Source organism: Apus apus, chromosome 7 (assembly GCF_020740795.1).
Source record: "Apus apus isolate bApuApu2 chromosome 7, bApuApu2.pri.cur, whole genome shotgun sequence".
Taxonomy (NCBI): Eukaryota; Metazoa; Chordata; class Aves; order Apodiformes; family Apodidae; genus Apus; species Apus apus.
In genome coordinates this window covers 17,848,720-17,870,347 of record NC_067288.1, presented here as the reverse complement: position 1 = coordinate 17,870,347, position 21,628 = coordinate 17,848,720, and the positions used below count along the sequence as shown (strand labels likewise).

General features: G+C 37.1%; 1 protein-coding gene across 21 annotated transcripts in view; it reads left to right on the top strand.

Moving 5' to 3' along the window:
- ADGRL2 (adhesion G protein-coupled receptor L2) overlaps positions 1-21,272 on the top strand; it is a 161,770-nt gene extending 140,498 nt beyond the window's left edge. For 3 of the 21 annotated variants that reach the window (XM_051624340.1, XM_051624336.1, XM_051624337.1), the window contains 9 exons: positions 6,298-6,389; positions 7,246-7,290; positions 7,578-7,604; positions 8,265-8,433; positions 12,291-12,419; positions 12,830-12,926; positions 15,737-15,865; positions 16,655-16,672; positions 19,196-21,272. In XM_051624340.1, the coding sequence (XP_051480300.1) occupies positions 6,298-6,389; positions 7,246-7,290; positions 7,578-7,604; positions 8,265-8,433; positions 12,291-12,419; positions 12,830-12,926; positions 15,737-15,865; positions 16,655-16,672; positions 19,196-19,950 (1,461 nt within the window). In that variant the 3' untranslated portion in view covers positions 19,951-21,272. Of the gene's footprint in view, positions 1-6,297; positions 6,390-7,245; positions 7,291-7,577; positions 7,605-8,264; positions 8,434-12,290; positions 12,420-12,829; positions 12,927-15,736; positions 15,866-16,090; positions 16,173-16,654; positions 16,707-18,481; positions 18,535-19,195 lie in introns of those variants that run through there. The other 18 variants (XM_051624357.1, XM_051624338.1, XM_051624343.1 and 15 more) reach the window with 13 other exon arrangements.
- Positions 21,273-21,628: the final 356 nt, after the last annotated feature.

The following is a 21,628-nucleotide window of genomic DNA, read 5'->3' as shown; positions in this document are numbered from 1 at the left end:
CATAACCAGGTCACAGTGAGAATAGAGGTGAAGGACATTTAATCATATTGACCATGTACAGACATAGCTCACTATTATTTACTGGCCATGACATTATTATCCTCCAGCAAATCATTTAGGCTGAGACGCAAAAGGCCTTTGGGAGCAGTATTCCCAACTTCAAAAATATGAAACAGCAGGTAGCAATCACAGCACAGTTCCTGGGAGTAATTCTTTTCTAGCAATTGCTTTGCCCTTTAATCGTCCCAACTTGAGAAAGCAAGAAAGACTGGAGGAAGAAGTGTGAGAACTGTAATGGCTGAAAAATAATGCCATGTGCAATGTAAGCAAAGAGCCGTATTTGTCCTGTAGCTTACTTAGTGTCAGTAACTGCATGTGGGAATTTCACCTTGGTAAGCTTTTAAACATATTAATCAAATCACTTTTATGATTCTCAGTTTCATAGTACTGCCAATGCCCATAAACTCTTTTTTGACAACATTGCTTACTAGAATTTTATATTATTTTTTTTTCCTCTGAGTTTATAATAAGAATTTGCACTTGCATGTGTACACAGTTTTGCACAAAATGAGGATGGGAAGTATGAAATTTCTCAGTATGTGTTCTGAGGAACTTTCATCTTCACTATTTCCATAGCCTTTCGTGCCTTTGGGCAGCAGGGTTATTATATCTATGAGAAAAGAGCATGTAAGTAATGAGCAGTGGGAAGCCATTAGTATGCCTGAAATGGTTTAATGAAAGCTTGGATCATGATACGTCAGGAGCTGTTCTTATCATCTGGACAGCTCCATCTTCATCTTCAATAATTAATTCAGTTCAGTAAGAGTTCAGTGTGCACACTCATTTAGAAGTCTTCTACAGAGGGCTGCCAGTCCCAGAGAGAAACAGGCATCTGCATGGCTAAGAGCAAAGATCTGGAGATACAAGAGCAGTTTTAGAGCTGCATTTGCCAGGTAACAAAAGCTCAGGGGAGTTCAAAAAGGGTCAGAACATGTGCAGTTCAGCTAGGTTACTTCAGAGTGGTGTTTCTGTTCTTCTGTCTTATCATATCCATGTCAGCACTGCAGGCTGCGTGGAATGAATTTTAAGCTGTTAAGCTCAGGCGGATGTGATCCAATTGAGCAGGTTCATGGCTATAAAACAAACAGTGCACTTCTGTAATCTGTGGTCAGAAAAGTCCAAGTATTTTGACTTCTGTGTAGATCCATATTCATTCATAGCCAAGGAATGGGTAATGTTGGTTTGATTTTATTCAGCCAAAACTACTGGAGTTTGCTTCTTGCAGACAGAGCCAGTATAGTAGGCTACCAAAGGTTGTTCAAGCAAGAATTCCTAGGATATCCTGTTATATGAACATAGGAAAGATAGGTTCTTTTTTCACTTGGGTTGAGGCATCACTTCACCAAAGTCAGTATACATAGAGATGCACACATAATCTAGCTTCACATATAAAAATAGACTGTATTTTTAAGTGTATGAATAATACAGTTATATTTTTCCATAGTAGACACTTGATAAATAGTATTTATCTGTTTATCACAGAGGGAATTTATCATAATTATTGATAAATCCAGCTTTATTTGGCTACTAATTCATTGTACCTGCAACTGATTCCAGTCCATTAGTCTTCTATGCAGGTTATTGCATCCACTTTTAATAAAAGTTAATTTGCCTTGAAGACACTCCCTTCCTCAAAATCACATAGGTTTCTGGAGTCAGAAAGACAAAATTCCTTCTTAAACACACAATTTTTCATGTCCAGATCCTTCCGATTTCCAAACTGGAAACGGCCGTCTCTGTGTTGGCTGTGAAAGAAGTTGGATGTTTCAGGAGGCTGCATTTGATTAGTACTACCATAAACATTCTTCAAATGTTATGAAGTTGTTACTTTAAAATATATATATAATTGTCTCTTTTCCTCTGATCTGTGCAGTTATAGTTGTAATATTAAGAGATAAGTAGGGACTAGTATTTTAAAAGATGGTCTAATGCATTTTTTCCACTTTTATGCATATTTCTAAAATCAGAGTATAGATTAAGCTGGTTATCTAGGTAATCCACTGTGCTCTTATAGTGAATAATGTATTTTAGAAATTACAGCAAAAATCCAGTATAAATATAATGAAATAGTATCAATCTGAGTTTTTGCATATTTTTATAAGCTGAGGTTTTGAGAGATCTCACATTACAGCTCCACCTACTGTAACTGTGTGTTTTGTCACTCTAGGTATAACAGCAGAATCTTCAAACCTGGCCAGATTTTTATATACTTATTTTTAGCATTCGAAAGAGGTTTGGTCTGATTTTTTAAAGTGCAGAATGAAAGAGATTTTACTGACTTTATCAAGGGTATAATTTCATGGCTCTCTGAGATGTGGCTTTGTGTCCTGCCTGACCAACCTAGTGGCTTTCTACAATGGAGTGACAGCATCAGTGGACAAGGGAAGATCTATGAATGTTATCTATATAGACTTCTGCAAATCCTTTGACATGGTCCCCCACAACATCTTTCTCTCTAAGTTGGAGAGATACGGATTTGATGGGTGGACAGTTCAGTGGATAAGGAATTGGCTGCATGGTGCCATCCAGATAGTAAGTCAATGGCTTGATGTCCAGATGGAAAATGGTGACAATTGGTGTCCCTCAGGGGTCTGTATCGGGACCAGTGTTGTTTAGTATCTCCATTAACATTATCGACAGTGGCACTGAGGGCACCCTCAGCAAGTTTGCCAATGACACCAAGCTGGGTGGTGTGGATGGGATGCCATCCAGAGGGACCTGGACAAGTGGGATAAGTGTGCCCTAGTGAACCTCATGAGGTTCAACAAGGCCAAGTGCAGGATCCTGCACCTGGGCCAAGGTAACCCAAGATATGAATACAGGCTGGGGGAAGACATGCTAGAGAGCAGCTCTGTGAAAAAAGACCTGAGGGTACTAGTGGATCAAAAAATAGACATGAGCCAACAGTGTGCAATTGCAGCCCAGAAGGCCAGCTGCATCCTGGGCTGCATCAAAAGTGTGGCCAGCAGATGGAGAGAGGTGATTCTGCCCCTCTACTCTGCCCTGGTGAGACCTCACCTGGAGTACTGCATCCAGCTCTGGAGCCCCCAACACAAGAAGGATGTGGACCTGTTGGAGTGTGTCCAGAGGAGGGCAATGAAAATAAGGGCTGGAGCACCTCTCTTATGAAGACAGGCTAAGGGAGTTGGGTTTGTTTAGCTTGAAGAGGAGAAGACTCTGGGTGGGACCTTACAGCAACCTTCCCATACCTGAAAGGTGCCTGTAAGAAGGCTGGAGAAGACCTGTTTACTAGGGCATGCAACAATAGGACATGTGGTAATAGTATTAAGCTAGAGAAGGGTAGATTTAGGCTGGACACAAGGAAAAAGTTCTTTACGATGAGGGTGGTGGATCACTGGAACGGGTTGCCTAGAGAGATGTTGGAGGCCCCATCCCTGGAGACATTCAAGGTCATGCTTCATGGGGCTCTGAGCAATCTGTTCTAGTGAGTGATGTCACTGCTTACTGTATGGGGGTTAGACTAGATGGCCATCTTTTGACGGCTGAACCAGAGAACTATGCAGTATTTCACAGTGATGGAGAAACAAGTATCATATGCTTTGTTGTCGTAGTTACTTTGTCTTGAAAGTACAATACTTTGATATTATTTTTTTTTTCTTGAAAGGATTTTTTTAGCTACTGTGATACAGCATTACTAGTTCTGTGGGCTGCTTTTGGGAATCTGTACCTAAATTAGAACTGAACTGTTTCTTAAGAAACTATGTACAGTTACTCCCTAGTCCAGCAAGGACAGATACACAGACAGAGCTGAGTATCTACATAAAACCTGCTTAATATGCTGGAGACTCGCTCAGGCTCTGGGGTAGGACCGTGTCTGCTTGCATGTCACTAAAGGAACCTCAGTATGTAAAGACAAGCTTTTGTTTTTCATATGTCAAACTAGCACTTCAGTCACAAAAAAACAAGAGGATAAAAGCCTCTTGTTTCATAAGGCAGTCACTTACGGGCTAAGTCATATCTACGAGTTTTTGATCCAAGAATGATGTAGCTAGTACAGTACAGGATACTCCAGGGTAACTACTTAGGCAAGGATTAGCTTCCAGCTGTTCTGAAAATACTGTTTTGAACTGGATTGTGCACTCCCAGTTGCATAGGTTGCAGTCAAAGTTGATTTACATTTTAGGATTGGCATGGTGCATATCTCTTAGCTCTTAATGCTTGTTTTCACAAGAAGTACATTGAAGTTACATTTTTTTTAAGCAGGCTGGAGAAATTCATATTATGTCATGCTAGCTACCAAAATGGGCAAGGAACTTTTCTAAATACAGGAGAAGAAAGTCTGCCTGCAAAGGCATGGGACTCAGGGTCACACACAGAGCCCCCCATCCTCTGTCTGGTGCAAAGGCCAGGGAGAGAAGCAACTTTTCTCACCCAAGGAACTTATGCAACACAGTGGAAAACTAGATAAGAGGAACAAAATTACCAAAATGATGTAATGAAATGTTTCTCAACTGATTAGTCATTACCTTTAAGAATCATAAAAGGTAGTCAGCAAGGTCATATTAGCTTCTTTTACGTTTGGCAGCAATGGAAATCATGCTTAACCTGTACTATGTACATACCTCCACTTAATGGTCAAGTTATTTTCTGTCTGTTCTTGAAATGCAGACAGAAATAAATTATAAAAGCTTATTTTTGTTATTTGTATCACATATACTTTTTCTATTAATCTCAAGATACAATTGTAAAAATGTTTTACTTTGAATCCAGACTGATGAAGTCAAAAGCTGCCAAACACTGTTCTGGTGTTCAGAATTGCATTTATAGTTCATACAGGCTGTCCTGATTTTAAGACAGCAGCAGTCAGCAACTGATTGCCCTTAGCAGTAGAAATTATTTCTGTAGTGCGTGTCTCCATTAATAGATTCTGGTCAGAGCTATCTAAATACACATTTTTTGAGGCTGTTGAGACCTGCTCTTTATTAGGATTTGAGTGACATTTCTGACCATTGTGGCACAGCTGTAGGAACATAATCTAGTATGAACTGTTATCCTCAATGTTAAAAAAATTGTGAGGATTTTGATGCTATTTCAAACCAAAGGCTCCCCAAAATGAGAGGTGGGGCTTGATCATTCCCTCAGTAACCAGTTGCAGATAGATACATAATATTGTAAGAATGGGGTTATGATTTGTCCAATATATGTGTTCCAAGGATGTCCAAGCATGTTCTCCCATCTTCTCTGATCTATCAGTTCAGCCATTTTTTTGTGGACCATTGTACTAGTAGATAAGGATGTATGTCTCCTCCCTGAAAGTACACAAACATATGATTTTGATTGTCTGCATGATATAGGACAACACATACTAATTACTCAAATTAACTGTATATCACCTTTTCAACCCATATTGTGCAGGCATCATTGCATGTAGCTTACCTGTGATCTTCCCTTGCTTTGAAATTGATAGGGGAAAGGCACTTGGTTATCTTCGATGTCTGAGATTCTGTTTCACAATAGGAAACTATAAAAAAAATTACCTCCAGTATCTTCCCTTGTGTTATCTATATGAATAACACAACACAAATAAGATGGGATAGTCCTTTCCTTCAAGTGGCATGCAGTCTCACTGTGACAGAACCCAGACTACAAACGGAAACGGGGCAGTAGGAGGGTGCACCACCAGCACATGCCTGTGGCACTGTTAAGTTTGATGCATTTGCTTCATCTTTGTGTTTCTTATTTCTTTTTCTGCTTCTTTTTCCTCAGTCACATTTAGGCTGTTTTCAAGACCCCAGTGGGATTTATCAGAACAAAATGGAATAAAAAAAAAAAAGAATGGGAGAAGCCAGCAAAGGCAAAAAAACATTCCAGAAGAAAGATGGGGTCATAAAAAGACAACTAGTATAGTACAGTAAAGGGGTAACCACAGTCCTCAGAGGACGTCAGTGAGATGGGGAACAGGGCCAGAGGTGACAGGCAAAGTTGAACAGAGAATGTTGGAAAGCAAAGCTAGACTGACAATGACAAATGTTGGAGTTGAGCTAAATATGGTGCTTCATGATGATGTGGTAAATTTGGAAAATTAAGTGAAATAAGGAGTTCTAACATTTTTTCCTCCCTCAGTATTTGCAATCACCTTTTAAGACTGTCTGATGTAGTTACCAGTTTCACTACATATTTGAAAATAAACTATGGAGGTTTTGTTTAGTCTGTAACAACATCATTATTCAACCTATTACTGAATTAGTTTAATTTCATTCTTATCTGTTTTGACAGCTGAATCTTATCTTCTTGGTGATCACATTGTGCAAAATGGTGAAGCACTCAAACACTTTGAAACCAGACTCTAGCAGGTTGGAAAACATTAAGTAAGTGCTTTGTGTTCAAGTATGAGAACTATGATTATTTTCTGATTGCTGAACTGATTGAAAGCTAATCTCCATTAGGAGCACATGCCATTGTCTCCCAGCAACTGCAGATGTCAATTAGAAGCAAACAGATCCAATCCTGCTTTCGTCACATTGTTGCTGTAATGTCACAAACGCTGGTCAAAATTAGATAATTTCAGCCTGGAACTAGTGCCAAGAAACTATTTCACGGAAATGCCACAGCACTGTAGTAATTTCATTTGCATTTAAAATGCAGTTCAAAAACGATGTTCCTGTTTGCATGGCTGATGTGATTATATTAAGTTTGTTTTGTTAAATGACTTTTTGATTTAGGGATTCTGAGCAGTTTCGACTCGTAATCCTGTTCTCCCAAGAGAATTGACTCTATTATTATTGTTAACGTGAAGATTATCTGCTGTTTTTATGTTAATTTGACCAATGTTTAATTTTGTCATGGTGCTGCACTGCAGTATCCCTTTTGCAGAGTAATACAAGTGTTATAAAATGAACAAGACTTTGGCAGCTCTTGTTTCTTTAGATAGTCTTTCCCTGTGCTCGGTATAGCTTTACATTGTAGTGAAGGTTTTATTATCAACACTGAAGGGATGGTGCAACTTTCTAACACTGAGGGTTGGATACGAAAGGGTCTTACAGATTTGCTTTGAATGTTGAAAATGGTGAAGGGAGATTTTCAGTAAGGCTAACGATGTGAACTAGATATTCTAGATAGGTCAGTATCAGCTTCATTGCATGTTGCATGATGAGAGAGAGAGCTAATCTTTAGCATCTCTCTCTTTTCTTCCTTTTCCTCTTTCTGTCTTCTCATCCACACCAGTAATTACCGTGTTTGTGATGGCTACTATAATACGGACTTACCTGGGTAAGATAGAACCCTACATTAACAAATTTCTAGCATGATTTTTAACTTTACAAACTCGGTCAATATTGTGGATTTCCCTTAATTTTAATTAACTGGTTTTGAGATACCTGATTTGCTAATGAATTTTAACTATTAAATACCTTTATAATTTTAAATTGCTTGCCTCTGCATTTTGAATTTCCTGATTTTGACTAATTTTTGTAGACACTTAAATATGCACTTATTAATTTCTGTTTCAATTCTGTCTAATAATTTTGTTTCTCTTTTCTGCTTATAATGCTTTCTAGCTATGAAGATAATAAGCCATTTATCAAGTAAGATCATTAGTTAGATGTGGAATTCACTGACTAAATTCCCTTTCATTCTGTGCCGTTCTCTACAATTCCTCTTCCTTAACCTATTCATGATGGTATCTTTTTTAGACTATTCTGTAGAGCAATATCCATATTTTTGTCACATTTCAGCAGGGTTTTTCATGCAGAACTTAGATCATCTAGCTTCAGTTTAGTTGAGTTTATGTGAGCATTAAAGATTTGGGCTCTAGGCTTTTAATCTGCTGTTTAACCTTTGTGCCTTTGTGTTACATTATTTGGTGTCATATGGCAGCACCACTGTTTAAAATCTATGGTGTGATTAGTGGCTAAGCCAGATTTATCAGTCTCTTTTCTAAAAGCAGATAAAGCAATGGAGTAGCTGGGGCTTGTACTATACTTCTGCATTTCAAAATAGTTCTGACATCCTGTGCAGTTCTTGAGAAAGAAAAAGAACATATCTACTCTTGCTGTTTTCACTGGAGACTAAGAGTTCTAAATGGAATTGTTCTTTCTTTAATAGATAAAAGGTTAAACCCAAGGAATTTTTACATTTGAATATGAACCTAGTAAAAGTCAACTGCAGGAACTGAAATGTTAATATTGGATTTGGCAACATCCTTTCTCATAAGTAGTGTTACTAAAATGAATTTTCTTTTACAGATCCTGGGTCCTGGGTGCATTTGCTCTCCTGTGTCTCCTTGGCCTAACATGGTCATTTGGCCTGCTCTTTATCAACGAGGGGACTGTTGTGATGACCTATCTCTTCACAGTATTTAATGCTTTCCAAGGAATGTTTATTTTCATCTTTCATTGTGCCCTTCAAAAGAAAGTAAGTTACTGAAAACACAGATGCCTAACTCCCAAAAAATACCACATATATTTCTTAAAAAAGAGAAAAAAGTAGTAATGTCAAGAACTGGAGTAGAAAGTAGTTTGAGGAGGGGACTAATATTCGAAGGCAATTCTTGCTGTGTGTGCTTGGGAGAGTCATGTAACTGCTCTGTGGCCTGGGCAGGTTTAAAATGGATGCAGGGTTTCCAGCCTGGGCTTGAAAAGTTTTGAGGCTTTGGGAAGAAAATTACCATAGAAAATGTGCTGTTTAACACTGGTAATGTGGTATGTGTTAGTCTGGATTTTGAGCCAAAAGTCCTTTATGTGCTCATGAGACAAAGCCTGCCTCCACTGCAGCACTGCAAACAACAAATCATTTACAATATCAGCTCATCTCAGCCTGAAAACTCTCTCAAGGCAGAAGACCTCTCCCATTAAGCTGCTACATAAAGCTATGGGTGATGGGCAGGACTTGTACTATGCTCATTCATTACAAAATTAAGTGAGATCTGAAAATTAATTTTAACTTCAACACACCTTAGAAAAAAGTCATTAATGCTTGACAGCTGCTAATGGGGAGGGTTTACAAAAAATGCCAGCATAACTATTTTTTTTCAAATGTTTGCCTCCCCCAGAATTCCAACAGCTTCATGGTCTTAACTGGAGAAAGTGGAATTCTCTGGCAAGAGCCTTCCCTCATGAGTGGGATGTGCTAAATTAGTTCTGCTCCCATTTGCCCCATGGGAGCAGAGGAATCTGCTGAGGAGAGAGAAGGCTTGCAGGGGAGAGAGGAGCAAACAGGAGAGAAGGAATTGAGGGGCTTATCTGGGTGGGATTCTCTTTGGGTTCCTTGCACCCTTTTTCTTCTTTTTTCTGCACCACTCAGACTGAGGGTGGAGACTTGTTCCCAAGGATGCCTTAGAGGTGCTTTAATGAAGGACGAAAGAACAAAGCTCATAGCCTGTGTTAGAAGATGTGGCAAAGGAAATAAATACGAGTTGAGAAGCAGGGTAAACATCACAAAAATCCCACCCAAAAAACCCTAACATAAAATTCAATACATCCTACCTTTTGAAATACCCAATTTTCAATATTTAGGTTGTAAATACTTTTACCAGTTTTAGGCTGGAGACTTAGCAATTATTAGCTTACCAGAGACATAACTAATGATTGGATAAAGTGTTGTTGTGCAAGTACAAAAATAACTTGTGTGTTCTTGGGTGTTCTCAGCTGTACCAGCTCCAACAGTACCAGCGTCTCTAAATTTGTAGACTGTGGCATTCAGACACAATTTAGAAAAAAATTTGGTAGAGAGAAATAATTTTATCCAGATGAACATGGGACTCTTCTCATTTTGAGAGAACAAAAGCATGCTTAAAGAGGAGATTCAGCCTAAGAAGAGAGAGGAAAATGCAAAGATTCTCAAAATGCAAATAATTTCTAGATTAGTGTTTCATTTAATGTTGCCCTTTCTACCACTTGTATTGGACTTGAAAATCACAAACCGATTCCTTTTTTTATTTCTTTTTACAGCTGTGCATTGTTTTTATATTAAGTGGAGTCAGCAAAAAGCAATATTAAAATACCAGTCAAGTGTGAAAAAGCATAACCTAAAGCAATAAGATTTATACCTGAAAGGATGTTAAAGCTTCTATTTAAGATCTTAAGTTTTGATGCCTTTGACTGGATATTATCCTACCCTTTGTCTGCATAGCTAATACAGTTTTTTTCATTCTGTTATTACTAGTTGGTCACTAAATTGAACAGAAAAATAGAATTGTGAACGTGAAAACTATTATGTTTCCAGTTCTGACAAGATGATAGTGCTGTTGCTTCCATCAGTTTCCAACAAGCTATAATTTAGAAATAATGGCAGAGGAATGTGTAGTAGTACTAACATATAATGTACATTCACTGCCATACAGGCATTAGGTAAAACCAGCCCTGGAGGGTGGTATTTGGGTAGAAATACAGTTCTGATTGTTGTTGTCTCTACTGTGTAGTGGTTTGGAGCATTTAATATCCATTAGTGTTCAGAAATATATTTTCTTAGGTGTTATACCATCTAATGATCATATACATAGATTTAAGTTTTTCAAAGTACAGAATTAAACATTATAATGCTATGTCTGTACATTTCTGTTTTCATTTTTTTGTGTCTTTTGTGCTGATATAGATAGGGGTTCACTTAAAGTATGTACCATATTCTTTTATAAAAATCTAAGTTATTGTCCCTAGCCTGATGTTAAGGCACTAACTGTTGAACTTTTCTTCAACCTTGTGGTTTATAGAAATATCACACTATGGTATTCCATAAGAAAATTTTTGTAATGCTGGAAACAGCAAATGGCATCTGTAAATCCACACTAGTAGCTTGTTGCATTTTCCCCATTCTCCTTTATACATGCATATAACCTTCCTTCCATCCTACAGATCAAGCAGACTTTCTAGGTTAGCTGAAATCCCACGTTGCCCAGAAATTCATTGATGTATAAGTTCACAGAATGGTTTGGGTTGGAAGAGTCCTTAAAGGTCATCTAGATCCAACCCCCCTGCATGGGCAGGGACACCTCCCACTACACCAGGTTGCTCAAAGCCCCATCCAGCCTGGCCTTGAACACTTCCAGGGATGGGGCTTCCACACTTTCCCTGGGCAGCCTGTTCCAGTGTCTGACCACCCTCAGAGTGAAGAATTTCTTCCTAACATCTAACCTAAATCTGTCCTTTTCCAGTTCAAAGCCATTACACTTGGATACACTTAGATTCCCAAGTATCTGGTGGAAGATACTTTACCATTTAGAATTAACACTTGTTACACAAATTTTATTCCCTGTGTCCTTTCACTGATGCTGTCATGCTGCCAAGATGTGTATGTTCTCTTCTGTTATCTGGAAAGAGTAATCAGTGTAACAGTCACCAAATATGAGAAAATTAACTGCTCTGGAAGTTAAACCTGGTTACTTTAATGACAAATGTTAACACACATAAATTAAAAAACCTAAAGTTTCCAGTAGGTGACTGGAAACAGAAGGTGAATAAATGCAGGCCAAAAAATAATTAATTAGTTTTGTTGCTCTGTCAAACAAAATTCTCGTATACATAGCTGTATTCAGATTTCTAGGTTCAGCAAAGACAGTAATACGGATCAGGGTTTTTGGTCCTAAATGTGGAAGGTGCTTGATTTCCCAGCCTTTACAGTTCAGAATTTTACTCTGGGACACTGCCAGTGCATCCCCCAGCAGAGCTGGTGCTCTCCCTAGGATGGAGTAGTGGCACCTTGTAAGTTTTGTACAATCCTGAAGCAGGTGTGACCATGTGAGCTGGCAGCTCTTTGAATTACACAGAAGTATCTGTACATGAAAATGCCTTGATACTCATTGTAGGTTTTGCACACTTTTCCTGGAAGGGGTAAACAGAGCAGGCAGTACCGAGCAGTGCTCAGCCCTTCTAGTGTGCTAGAGAGAGCAGATAGGCTTTCTGTGGTTTCTGCACCAAGAGTTCATAAAAAGGACTATTTTCCACCAGCATTCAATTCAGGTAAATACAACTACATTAATCTACAATATAAAGATGAATTAAAATAATCCTGTAACTCAGTAATGGTAATTCAGGCACATCTACATGGAGTGGGTATATAGCTTGGAAATAATTTGCTCAAAAATCTTGGATAGCTGATAATGCTGCTGCTAAGTGGAGAAAAAGACCTGATTTGCTAATGGTCACCAATTCAACAGAAAAGAATTATCTCTTGCCTGAAAAGCGTGTGAGTAATTTTAGTGCATTGTTCATGTATGTTTGCCAGTGGAGATTTAACACTGCTTTTTTTTGTGCTAAGTATTTTTTTCCCCCTTGTAGGTACGTAAGGAATATGGCAAATGTTTCCGACATTCCTACTGCTGTGGGGGACTTCCAACTGAGAGCCCCCACAGTTCAGTGAAGGCATCAACAACAAGAACTAGTGCTCGCTATTCCTCTGGCACTCAGGTAACAAAGATTTTGACAGCATCTTTTAATCAACCTTATTTATAAAAAGCCAACTGAGATGTGTTCCAATCAGAAGCACTAATTGCCTTCTCATTATTATCATTTAGATGGTGAATACATACTTCTGCATAGTAGAATGGATATCTTTTTAAACATTTCCTTTTACTTTGGTCTTATGCAAACACCTTACTTTTCTTGCAATCAGGGGCTTGTTTATAGGAATGTTTATACCATCATGTTTCATCTAAATGAAATTTAATAAATTAAATTTTTAATAACAAAAGGAGTTTAATTATGTGCTAGAGGAATGGCTTACTTTAGGCCAAAATAAACAAAACCATTCTACATAACAGCACATAAGTTGGAAATAAACTTGTTATCTTACTATTTTCTGTCTCACTATGTAACAGAGTCGTATAAGGAGGATGTGGAATGACACTGTGAGAAAACAATCTGAATCGTCTTTTATCTCAGGTGACATCAACAGCACTTCAACACTTAATCAAGGTCAGTCACTGGGAACATTTCAGTTTTAGAAGCCTTAAATTTTATACAGATTTTATATTGTTTAACACAGAAGAATTGAGAAGATTTTTTTAAAAATAAATAAATAATCTGGAACAAATGTTCTCTAAAAGCAGAGTTTTAAAGTCATCCACCAGCATATTTTAAAACCATGTTCCCTTAACTGGCCCCATGATATAGGAGTTGAATTTCTCCATTTGTGGAAATGTGTTTAAATAAGTTTCATCAATAATTTAACTTAAAAGCAAGATCATAATTTTAAATCTTTCCTAACCTTTATAGGTTAAATCTGAAACAGAAATAAGAGTGCAGTAACATTTTAATGCATATTTTACTATGATTTTTAGGCACAGAAATTTTCCCAGTGAAATCTAATTGATCTCATTTCTATGCACAAGATGTCTGTAAAGCATTTATCTTTTCTGTTTCAAAGAGCATCATATCTGTCACATGGGACAGAATCCAGATTTTCAGGCACAGAGAAGCCAAAACTGCAAATTTCTCAGCTCAAATAGACTTTGAAATCTGTAACCTCATTCTCATGTCCAGTTAGAAGACAAGGGTATTAATCGAGACAGAACATCCCTTCCTTTTTCCCCTTCCCCCTGTGTTTTTCTAAGGCAGTTTGAGCTAGCAGTGAAGGGAAGACTGCTCTTTGCAAGGCAAGTTCAAAGCCTGTTCTTTCACCCACATCTCTAGGAGAAAAACACCTAGACTTGAGCCATTGTGACCAGTTCCTATTCAACTCAGAAAGCTTCAGACAGAAAATCCACCACTGTCAGTCAGGGCTGCTGTAAAACCCTCATCAACCCCAAGTAGCAAATTTTTTTCTGTTTTTTGGGGTTTTTTTGTGTTTTTTTTTTTCAAGATTTGGTGGTAGGGACATGTACTTAACACACATTAATTTTGTAAGTAAAAAATGTGGTATTTTGCAAAAGTAAATCTTTCAGAAAGCATGGTTCTATTTTGGCTATTTGGCATATAGGAAGTGGATAAAACCTGTGTCTCTCACTGCTCCCCTCATCTGAATCTTGTATGTTCCTCTGGCAAAATCAAAATGAAGTTATTTCTCCTAAGTAGAAAATGTGTATTTTTCATGCCCCTGAAAGAAGCACATTCCCTTCCAGTATCTTATTATAATTCTGTGAAGACACTTTAGATGAAAGTCTAGCATTTCACCCTAATTTAGTGTTGCTGACTCCTGAGGTTTGCTCTCACTCTGCTGCACCCTCAGTTAATACAGAGTTGAAGAGAGGTCTCAGCAGCTTCTCCATGCTTTGGAGCTCTTGTCTCAAGTCACCAGAGGTGTTCTGCCATTCTGATTAGAAAGACTGGTATTGTCCTTATTTAATTATAATATTGTCACTATCTCAGAGATAAATATGTACAAGGATAGTTTAGAAATTATTCATGTGTCATTTTTCCTTTAAAATAAAAATCAATTTTTTAAAGGTGGAAAAAAAAATGTATTTAAAAACCCATTCTCTTAACTGTAAATTACAGGTAATAATTCTATCCAAGATGAAACATAGTACATAAATAAAAACCCCCAAACCAAACAAAATATATTTCAGTTAGTATTTCCTGTAATAAGTATATTACAACTGAAAAAAAGCTATGATAAAACCTTTCAAACAAGATTAGCATAATTAGGCAATAATTCTCTGAATCTTAGAATTTTCTGCTCATTACTGTTACCAAGTATTAATGGTAGTACAAAAGCATTAATATTTGGAATATATAGTATCTTTTCCTTGCCAAATAAAAATATCCGTACTATAAAAAGATACCTGGCTCTTTAGTTGTCCTTGGGTCTGGAATACACTGATCCTGATATACTGCTGTGCAATGCAATGGAAAAGGAAGTGGAATTTTACTGTGGTTCAATGTTTAAAGTAAGTTTTAAATCACGGCATTTTCTGTGTGTTTTTTTGTTGTTGTTGTTGTTGCTCATTATTCAAACCCATTTTTCTTCTAGTAGCTAGAAATCAAGAGATTGACTTTTTAATAATTTCTCAAAATATGCTGGTTTTTTTCTAATTATTCTAGGAGTTGTTTAGATTAACATGTAAAATGGGTTTTAAAAAAAACTGTTAATGTAGTATTTTGATTCATCTTACATTGTTTGTAAACTGATAGTTGAAAGAAAATTTGTCACTCGAGGAGTTCTTTTTCAAAACCTGACAGATAAATTTATAGCATGAATGTTCCAGGAGAAAATGTGAATGCTCTGATTTCTTAGAGCAAATATTTTGCTTTCCCTTCAGCATGCATACTTTTGCAGATACTAAGATACGCTTCTTGCAGTTTGTCATCCACTGTCTGTTTGAAAAACAGCAATTCCCTTCCTCTGTCCTTGTGTTTTTAATAAAGTGAATAACAGTTCTGATCCTGTCACAAGAGATTTTTCAATACCTTTCAATTTGAGAAAGTCAGTTTTCTCAATTCTGTACAGAAGTGTTCTATATCATCATTTTTAAAGTTATAATAGTTTCATGTAGTACCTTGATCTCTACACATTTAATTGCTATTCTTGTGTAACAGTGATTTTGTATACATTAGTAAATGTCACTCTCACCAGATGTTTACTTTGGGGATTTGGACAGCACCTGTGAATTACTGGAATCTAACTGTATTTTCCTACTCCCATCTCAAATACATTCAGAAATTTTCAGCTGAATTGCATTTGACAAGTCCTACATGATTCATAATGAATAAAAAATATTCTTTATTGAAACTGTCAGCCTAAAATTAAGGAACTGACATTATTTTTTCTGTTTCTTTTGCTTTAGGAATGACTGGCAATTACCTACTAACAAACCCTCTTCTTCGACCACACGGCACTAACAACCCCTATAACACATTGCTCGCTGAAACAGTTGTATGTAGTGCCCCTTCAGCTCCTGTGTTTAACTCACCAGGTGTGCTTATACTTCCTGGATAAAACTGCTTTTCTTGGCTCGCTCCAAATCCCTTCTTTTCCCTAGATAGAAACTCCAGTTGCAATGCCCTAGCTGTACATTCTGAATTTCTGTCAGTTGGAGAAATACAGTATTGCCAATGTCAGCTTGTAAAACTGCACTATATTATAGTAATGCCTTTGCCATAACAGTATTTACCAATAATTATCCATGTTTTTAACACAGGTGGCATAAATCTTAATATACTATTACAGGACTGACAACACATGGTCCGAGAGCCCATCTTCAAGATATATATCACTTAGAGGTATCATGTCTATGCAATATAAGGTTGACTCTAAAGCTTGCTGAGAAAAACCTGCTTATGGAACAGATTAGGTACTAAAGCAGCACAAGGCATCTTGACACCTTTGGATACCCCAGCATAGAAACTGTATCCAGCGTCAAGCAGACCTAAACTATAGTATAGTGCAGCTTTATGGTAGAAAATCTTGTAACAGATAGAGGAGTTTTGTGCTGTAGAAATAAGGGGTGTCATCACTTACCTAACATTTTGTTGTAACATTAGCTAGTTGCTTTTTTTAACTTTGGTGCAATTCATCAGTAGATACCTAGCAGTCACTGTTTGACAAGTCATAAGATCACTTTAGTATAACTGGAACAGTAAATCCTTGATAAAGAGCTCATAAAACCTTGTTTCCAGTTTTTATTTCAAATTTCCTTTTTAACTGAACTGTAGTTTCTATTTTCATTCTCTTGTTTTCTTACTTTCCTTATGCTTTCCTCTAGCAACCTACAGAGAGACAAGTATGGGAGTAAAACTTAACTTTGCCTATCAAATGTAAATTTTTTCAGCATGATTTTTAATGGGCACAATTAAAACATAACTAGCGGTCATGAAGTAGACTCAGCGGGCAAGTGGTTCACAATTTGCAAATGAAATGTTTCCCCATTCAAAAAGTACTTGCTTTTTGGGAAACAACATGAGATCTGTACCAAACCTTATTGGTAACAGAAGTTATGCAATGCTGAAATAATTTGCTGTTTAAAACCAAAGCAATGTAAAGCAGAAATGCTGAACGATTTCCTTATATTTTTGCATTCCCACAGTAATCTTGCTACAGGCTGTGGAAAGATTTCAAATTAATTACCTGATCATGGGCAACAAAATTTGCCTCATCAAACCAATTTAAATATATTCTAGTGTGCTTAACTCTGCAGTATATCATAGAAAACTCATTTTGGATTATCAGATATATTTTGGTATCTGTTCAGCAGAAGAAAAGAGAATTAAAATTATAGAATTAAATCACTTCCATGAGGGAAATGAATGCCAGCATGTGGTCCATGTATTGTCTACTTTTATAAATGCCATATGTTCTGCACAGCTAAATCCATTGCAAGAAGAATCTTGGAACATATATGAAATTGCACAACTACAAAGTTGTTTAATCAAAGCTTAAAGAGACCTTTCAAACAACCTGCATCACTGTTTAAATCAGTACACATGGAGAGAAGTCAACAATAACACTAATACAGAATATTTGCCAATTACTCAGAATTTATTTGGAAATTGTTACTCTATTTTTTTTAAAGTTGAAGACAAAAATCTTTTCCTGAGAAAATGCAATTACTTTTTAATTGAAAACAATATTTCCAGAGAAGACTGAATTTTCTAGGATAAGCTGCAGTTTTAATTATGAAAAAAAAAAAATAAATAAAAAAAAAAAAAGGGAAAATGTATGATCTTTTCCAAAACGTTTTTCTTATACTCCTCCAAGCCTTGCATATAATGCAGCAGCCTCACAGTGGTCAGTCTCATTTCAGTAAACTCACTCCATTCTTTCTTTACTTCCAGACATATCTGTAGATTATGTGATTTTATAGGAATGCTCTAACCATCTGACTTTCCATGGTTCAGACTGTTTTAAGTTCTTTCAAAGTTTTGTTTGGGTTTTTTTGTTTCTTTTTGTTTGTTTTTTTTTTCCTTTGCTTGGGAAGCACTGTGCTGTCATAGTTTACATGTCTTTGTGTCTATAGGAAACCTTTTCTTTATTGTGTTACCACCCCCTGCCCCCAAATAATAAAAAAAAAAAGCCAGAACTGAAAGCATAAAGACCTTAATCATCATAAGACTTCATTTCCGCCCTCCCTCCCCCCTTAAATTTCTTTTCATGTTTCCAGCAGACTTACCCAAGCTGTCATTCCTCTAGCAGCTATGAAATATCAGCCATGGCTGATTTCCCATTCCACAACTAATATTTATTCTTTGGTTTAATTTCTGTGACCCATACTTACAGAAATTCCTAACATTTCTGCATTTGACTTCCATGCCCATGGTAACTGTGGGCCTAACTCTTAATTAACTATTCTGGTTCATTCAGCGCTGTCACTGTGACTGATGCAGACTGCAGGCAAACTTTGACCTTTGGAAGCCTGGGGCCGCTGTTGGCAGACAGAATATTAGTGCAAAAAAATTACATTAAGTGGGAAAAGAAAAGCTGTTATTGCTTAGTAATCTAATTTGCTGAACCCTTGCTCTGACTAAGTTGCTGAGAAGCTCAGTAATTCTTCATCATGTTACAATAAATCATTTTACTTTCTTTTATATATCAGCTACTCTTAGGCCAGATAGCCTGAGCAGACAGACATGATGTGAGTTGTCCAAAGTGAGTCATTCCACCTGCTGTCTATCGTGTTGTTGGATGGTGCTTGTGGGCCCTGGTCCCTGTAGTGTGAAACATGGCTGTCCTCGTTTAACATTAAATTCTTTGTATTTATCCATTTTTTTCATTCTTTTCTTTACTTCATCTCCAAAAAAACAAAAAAGGAAAAAATGTTAGAAATGTTGTTAAAGTAGTTGCTTGCCAGTTATGTGGGTTTATGTTGTACATTTGCCTTCAGTTATGTCTGTGATCTAATTCCTTTTTAATTTAGTGTTGTTTAGGACAAATTCTGTTAATTTTCTTTTTCTAAATCATGGTGGTGTACTTCAAAACAGAGATGTTTCCAAACAAATTGCTTTGCATTACATATGCAAGGGCATGGAGTGAACAGTTCCTTGTGGAAGAGTCACAGAATTGACACTAAATTAAGAAACTTAAGTGCCACTATTCCCCACAGGAAATACACGTTACTATTTTTACAATGCATCTTTCCTATAAGGTGTGCAACTGTTTACATTTGGGAATGTTCCGTAACCTAACTTTTCTCACGTCTTACTTCCAAGTACAACTTTGTCCTGAACTACATTAAAGAATTTTGTTTAAAAAAAATAATTAAGTGATAAAAAGCACAGGCAATAACCAGCACTGTCCTTTTCCATTTCAGGACATTCACTGAACAATGCCAGGGATACAAGTGCCATGGATACTCTACCGCTAAATGGTAATTTCAACAACAGCTACTCATTGCGCAACGGAGACTATAAAGACAGCGTGCAAGTTGTAGACTGTGGACTAAGCCTGAATGATACTGCTTTTGAGAAAATGATCATTTCAGAATTAGTGCACAACAACCTGCGGGGCAGCAGCAAGAACCACAACCTGGAGCGCACGCTGCCGGCCAAAGCGGTGATCGGCGGGAGCAGTAGCGAAGATGATGCCATCGTAGCAGATGCCTCATCTTTGATGCACAGTGACACTCCTGGGCTGGAGCTCCACCACAAAGAGCTTGAGGCCCCACTCATTCCTCAACGGACTCACTCCCTTCTATACCAGCCCCAGAAGAAAGTGAAGACCGAAGGAACCGACAGCTACGTCTCACAGCTGACAGCCGAGGCTGACGACCACCTCCAGTCCCCCAACAGAGACTCTCTTTACACGAGCATGCCCAACCTCAGAGACTCTCCATATCCAGAGAGCAGCCCCGATGTTGAAGAAGATCTCTCTCCCTCCAGGAGGAGTGAAAATGAGGACATTTACTACAAGAGCATGCCAAACCTAGGAGCTGGCCATCAGCTTCAGATGTACTATCAAATCAGCAGGGGTAATAGCGACGGCTATATAATTCCCATTAACAAGGAAGGATGTATTCCAGAAGGGGATGTTAGAGAAGGACAAATGCAACTAGTGACAAGCCTTTAATAGTGTAGCAAAGAAATATTAAAGGCCACGTATGAGTATTAAAAAGACTTACCTGGCCCCGTGCAGGCTCTCCCTCATATCTGCTTGAAGAGACAATTCTGTTGACCCTGTGGTTCTCCAGTAACGGGGATGACTGGACCTCGCAGTTCTGTGAATTTTTATAAAACAAAAGCTTTGTATATACACAGAGTATACTAAAATGAATTATTTGTTACAAAGAAAAGAAATACCAACAAGGTATTTTAAGATAGCTTCTGCTGCTGAATTTAACAAAATTGTGGGAAAAAAAAAAAAAGAGAAATAAACACTTTCCAGCCATTTTACTGCAGCAGTTTGTGAACTAAATTTGTAAATATGGCTGCACCATTTTTTTTTCTAGGCCTACATTGTATTATATACAAGGCGTAGGCACTGAAATCCTGTGGGACAAATTTACTGTACCTTACTATTCCTGACAAGACTTGCAAAAGCAGGAGAGATATTCTGCAACAGTTTGCAGTTCACTGCAAATCTTTTCCATTAGGGCAAAGATTGAATACATGTCTAACCACTAGCAATCAAGCCACAGGCCTTATTTCATATATTTCCTCAACTGTACAATGAACCATTCAAATGAAAAAATGGCTAAAGAAATTATATTTTGTTCTATTGCTAGGGTAAAATAAATACATTTGTGTCCAACTGAAATATAATGGTCATTAAAAAAAAAATTTTAAGAGTTTGAAGAAAATATTGTGAAAAGCTCTTGGTTGCACATATGTTATAAGCTGTTTTTCTTACACTCTTGTTCATAGTATGGTAGTATGTTTAAAATGGAAGCTCTACCCGTTTTCACTTATTTTTCACTGTAAACAGTGTTCTGCTTTGACATTAGTTTCTATTACGTTTTGAATTTTGATTGCCAAAAACCCCATAATTTCGGGAGGAAATTGTTTTAGAAGCCAATTATGCCAAGCCTTGCACAAATTTGGTATAGCTAACAAAGATTGTAACTCAATTCCCTGTTCATTCTTTAGTCAGGGTTGGGTGGTAAGGGGTAAAGGGGACACTGGACACTTCTCACAAGCTTTCTCGTGAATAAAAGGTGCCTGTCCTTAAAAAAAATAAATAAACCATAACTATTACTCTTCCATATTCCTTCTGCCTATATTTAGTAATTAATTTATTTTATGATAAAAATCTAATGAATTGTAAATTGTTTCAACAAAATTCTGCTTTTTTCATCCCTTTGTGTAAACCTGTTAATAATGAGCCCATCACTAACATCCAGTGTAAAGTTTAACACCTGTTTGACAGTAAATAAATGTGATTTTTTTTCCAAATAGGTAAAATGTGCATTATTATGTACAAAGCATAATTGGCATCAGCAGTCCTTTGACCCAGCTGTCTCCTGCTTAGAATGGCTTCTTTACATTTCATGATTTAAACGTTGAGAATACAGTAGAAACTGTCTATGTAGCTCTACAGGAGAGGTCATCTTTACTATTCATTACTGTAGTCAAAAATTGGATAGGATCAAACTCAGACATAGCAGGGTCATTAGGAAAATGTACTGTAATTTCATATATTTACATAACTTTTAAGTAGGCATCTGTCATGAAATTTAAAATAAGGTGGTAAACACCACTATCATGTTCTTGGCAACTGTAATTAGTGGTTTATTATTAGTGATGAAGAT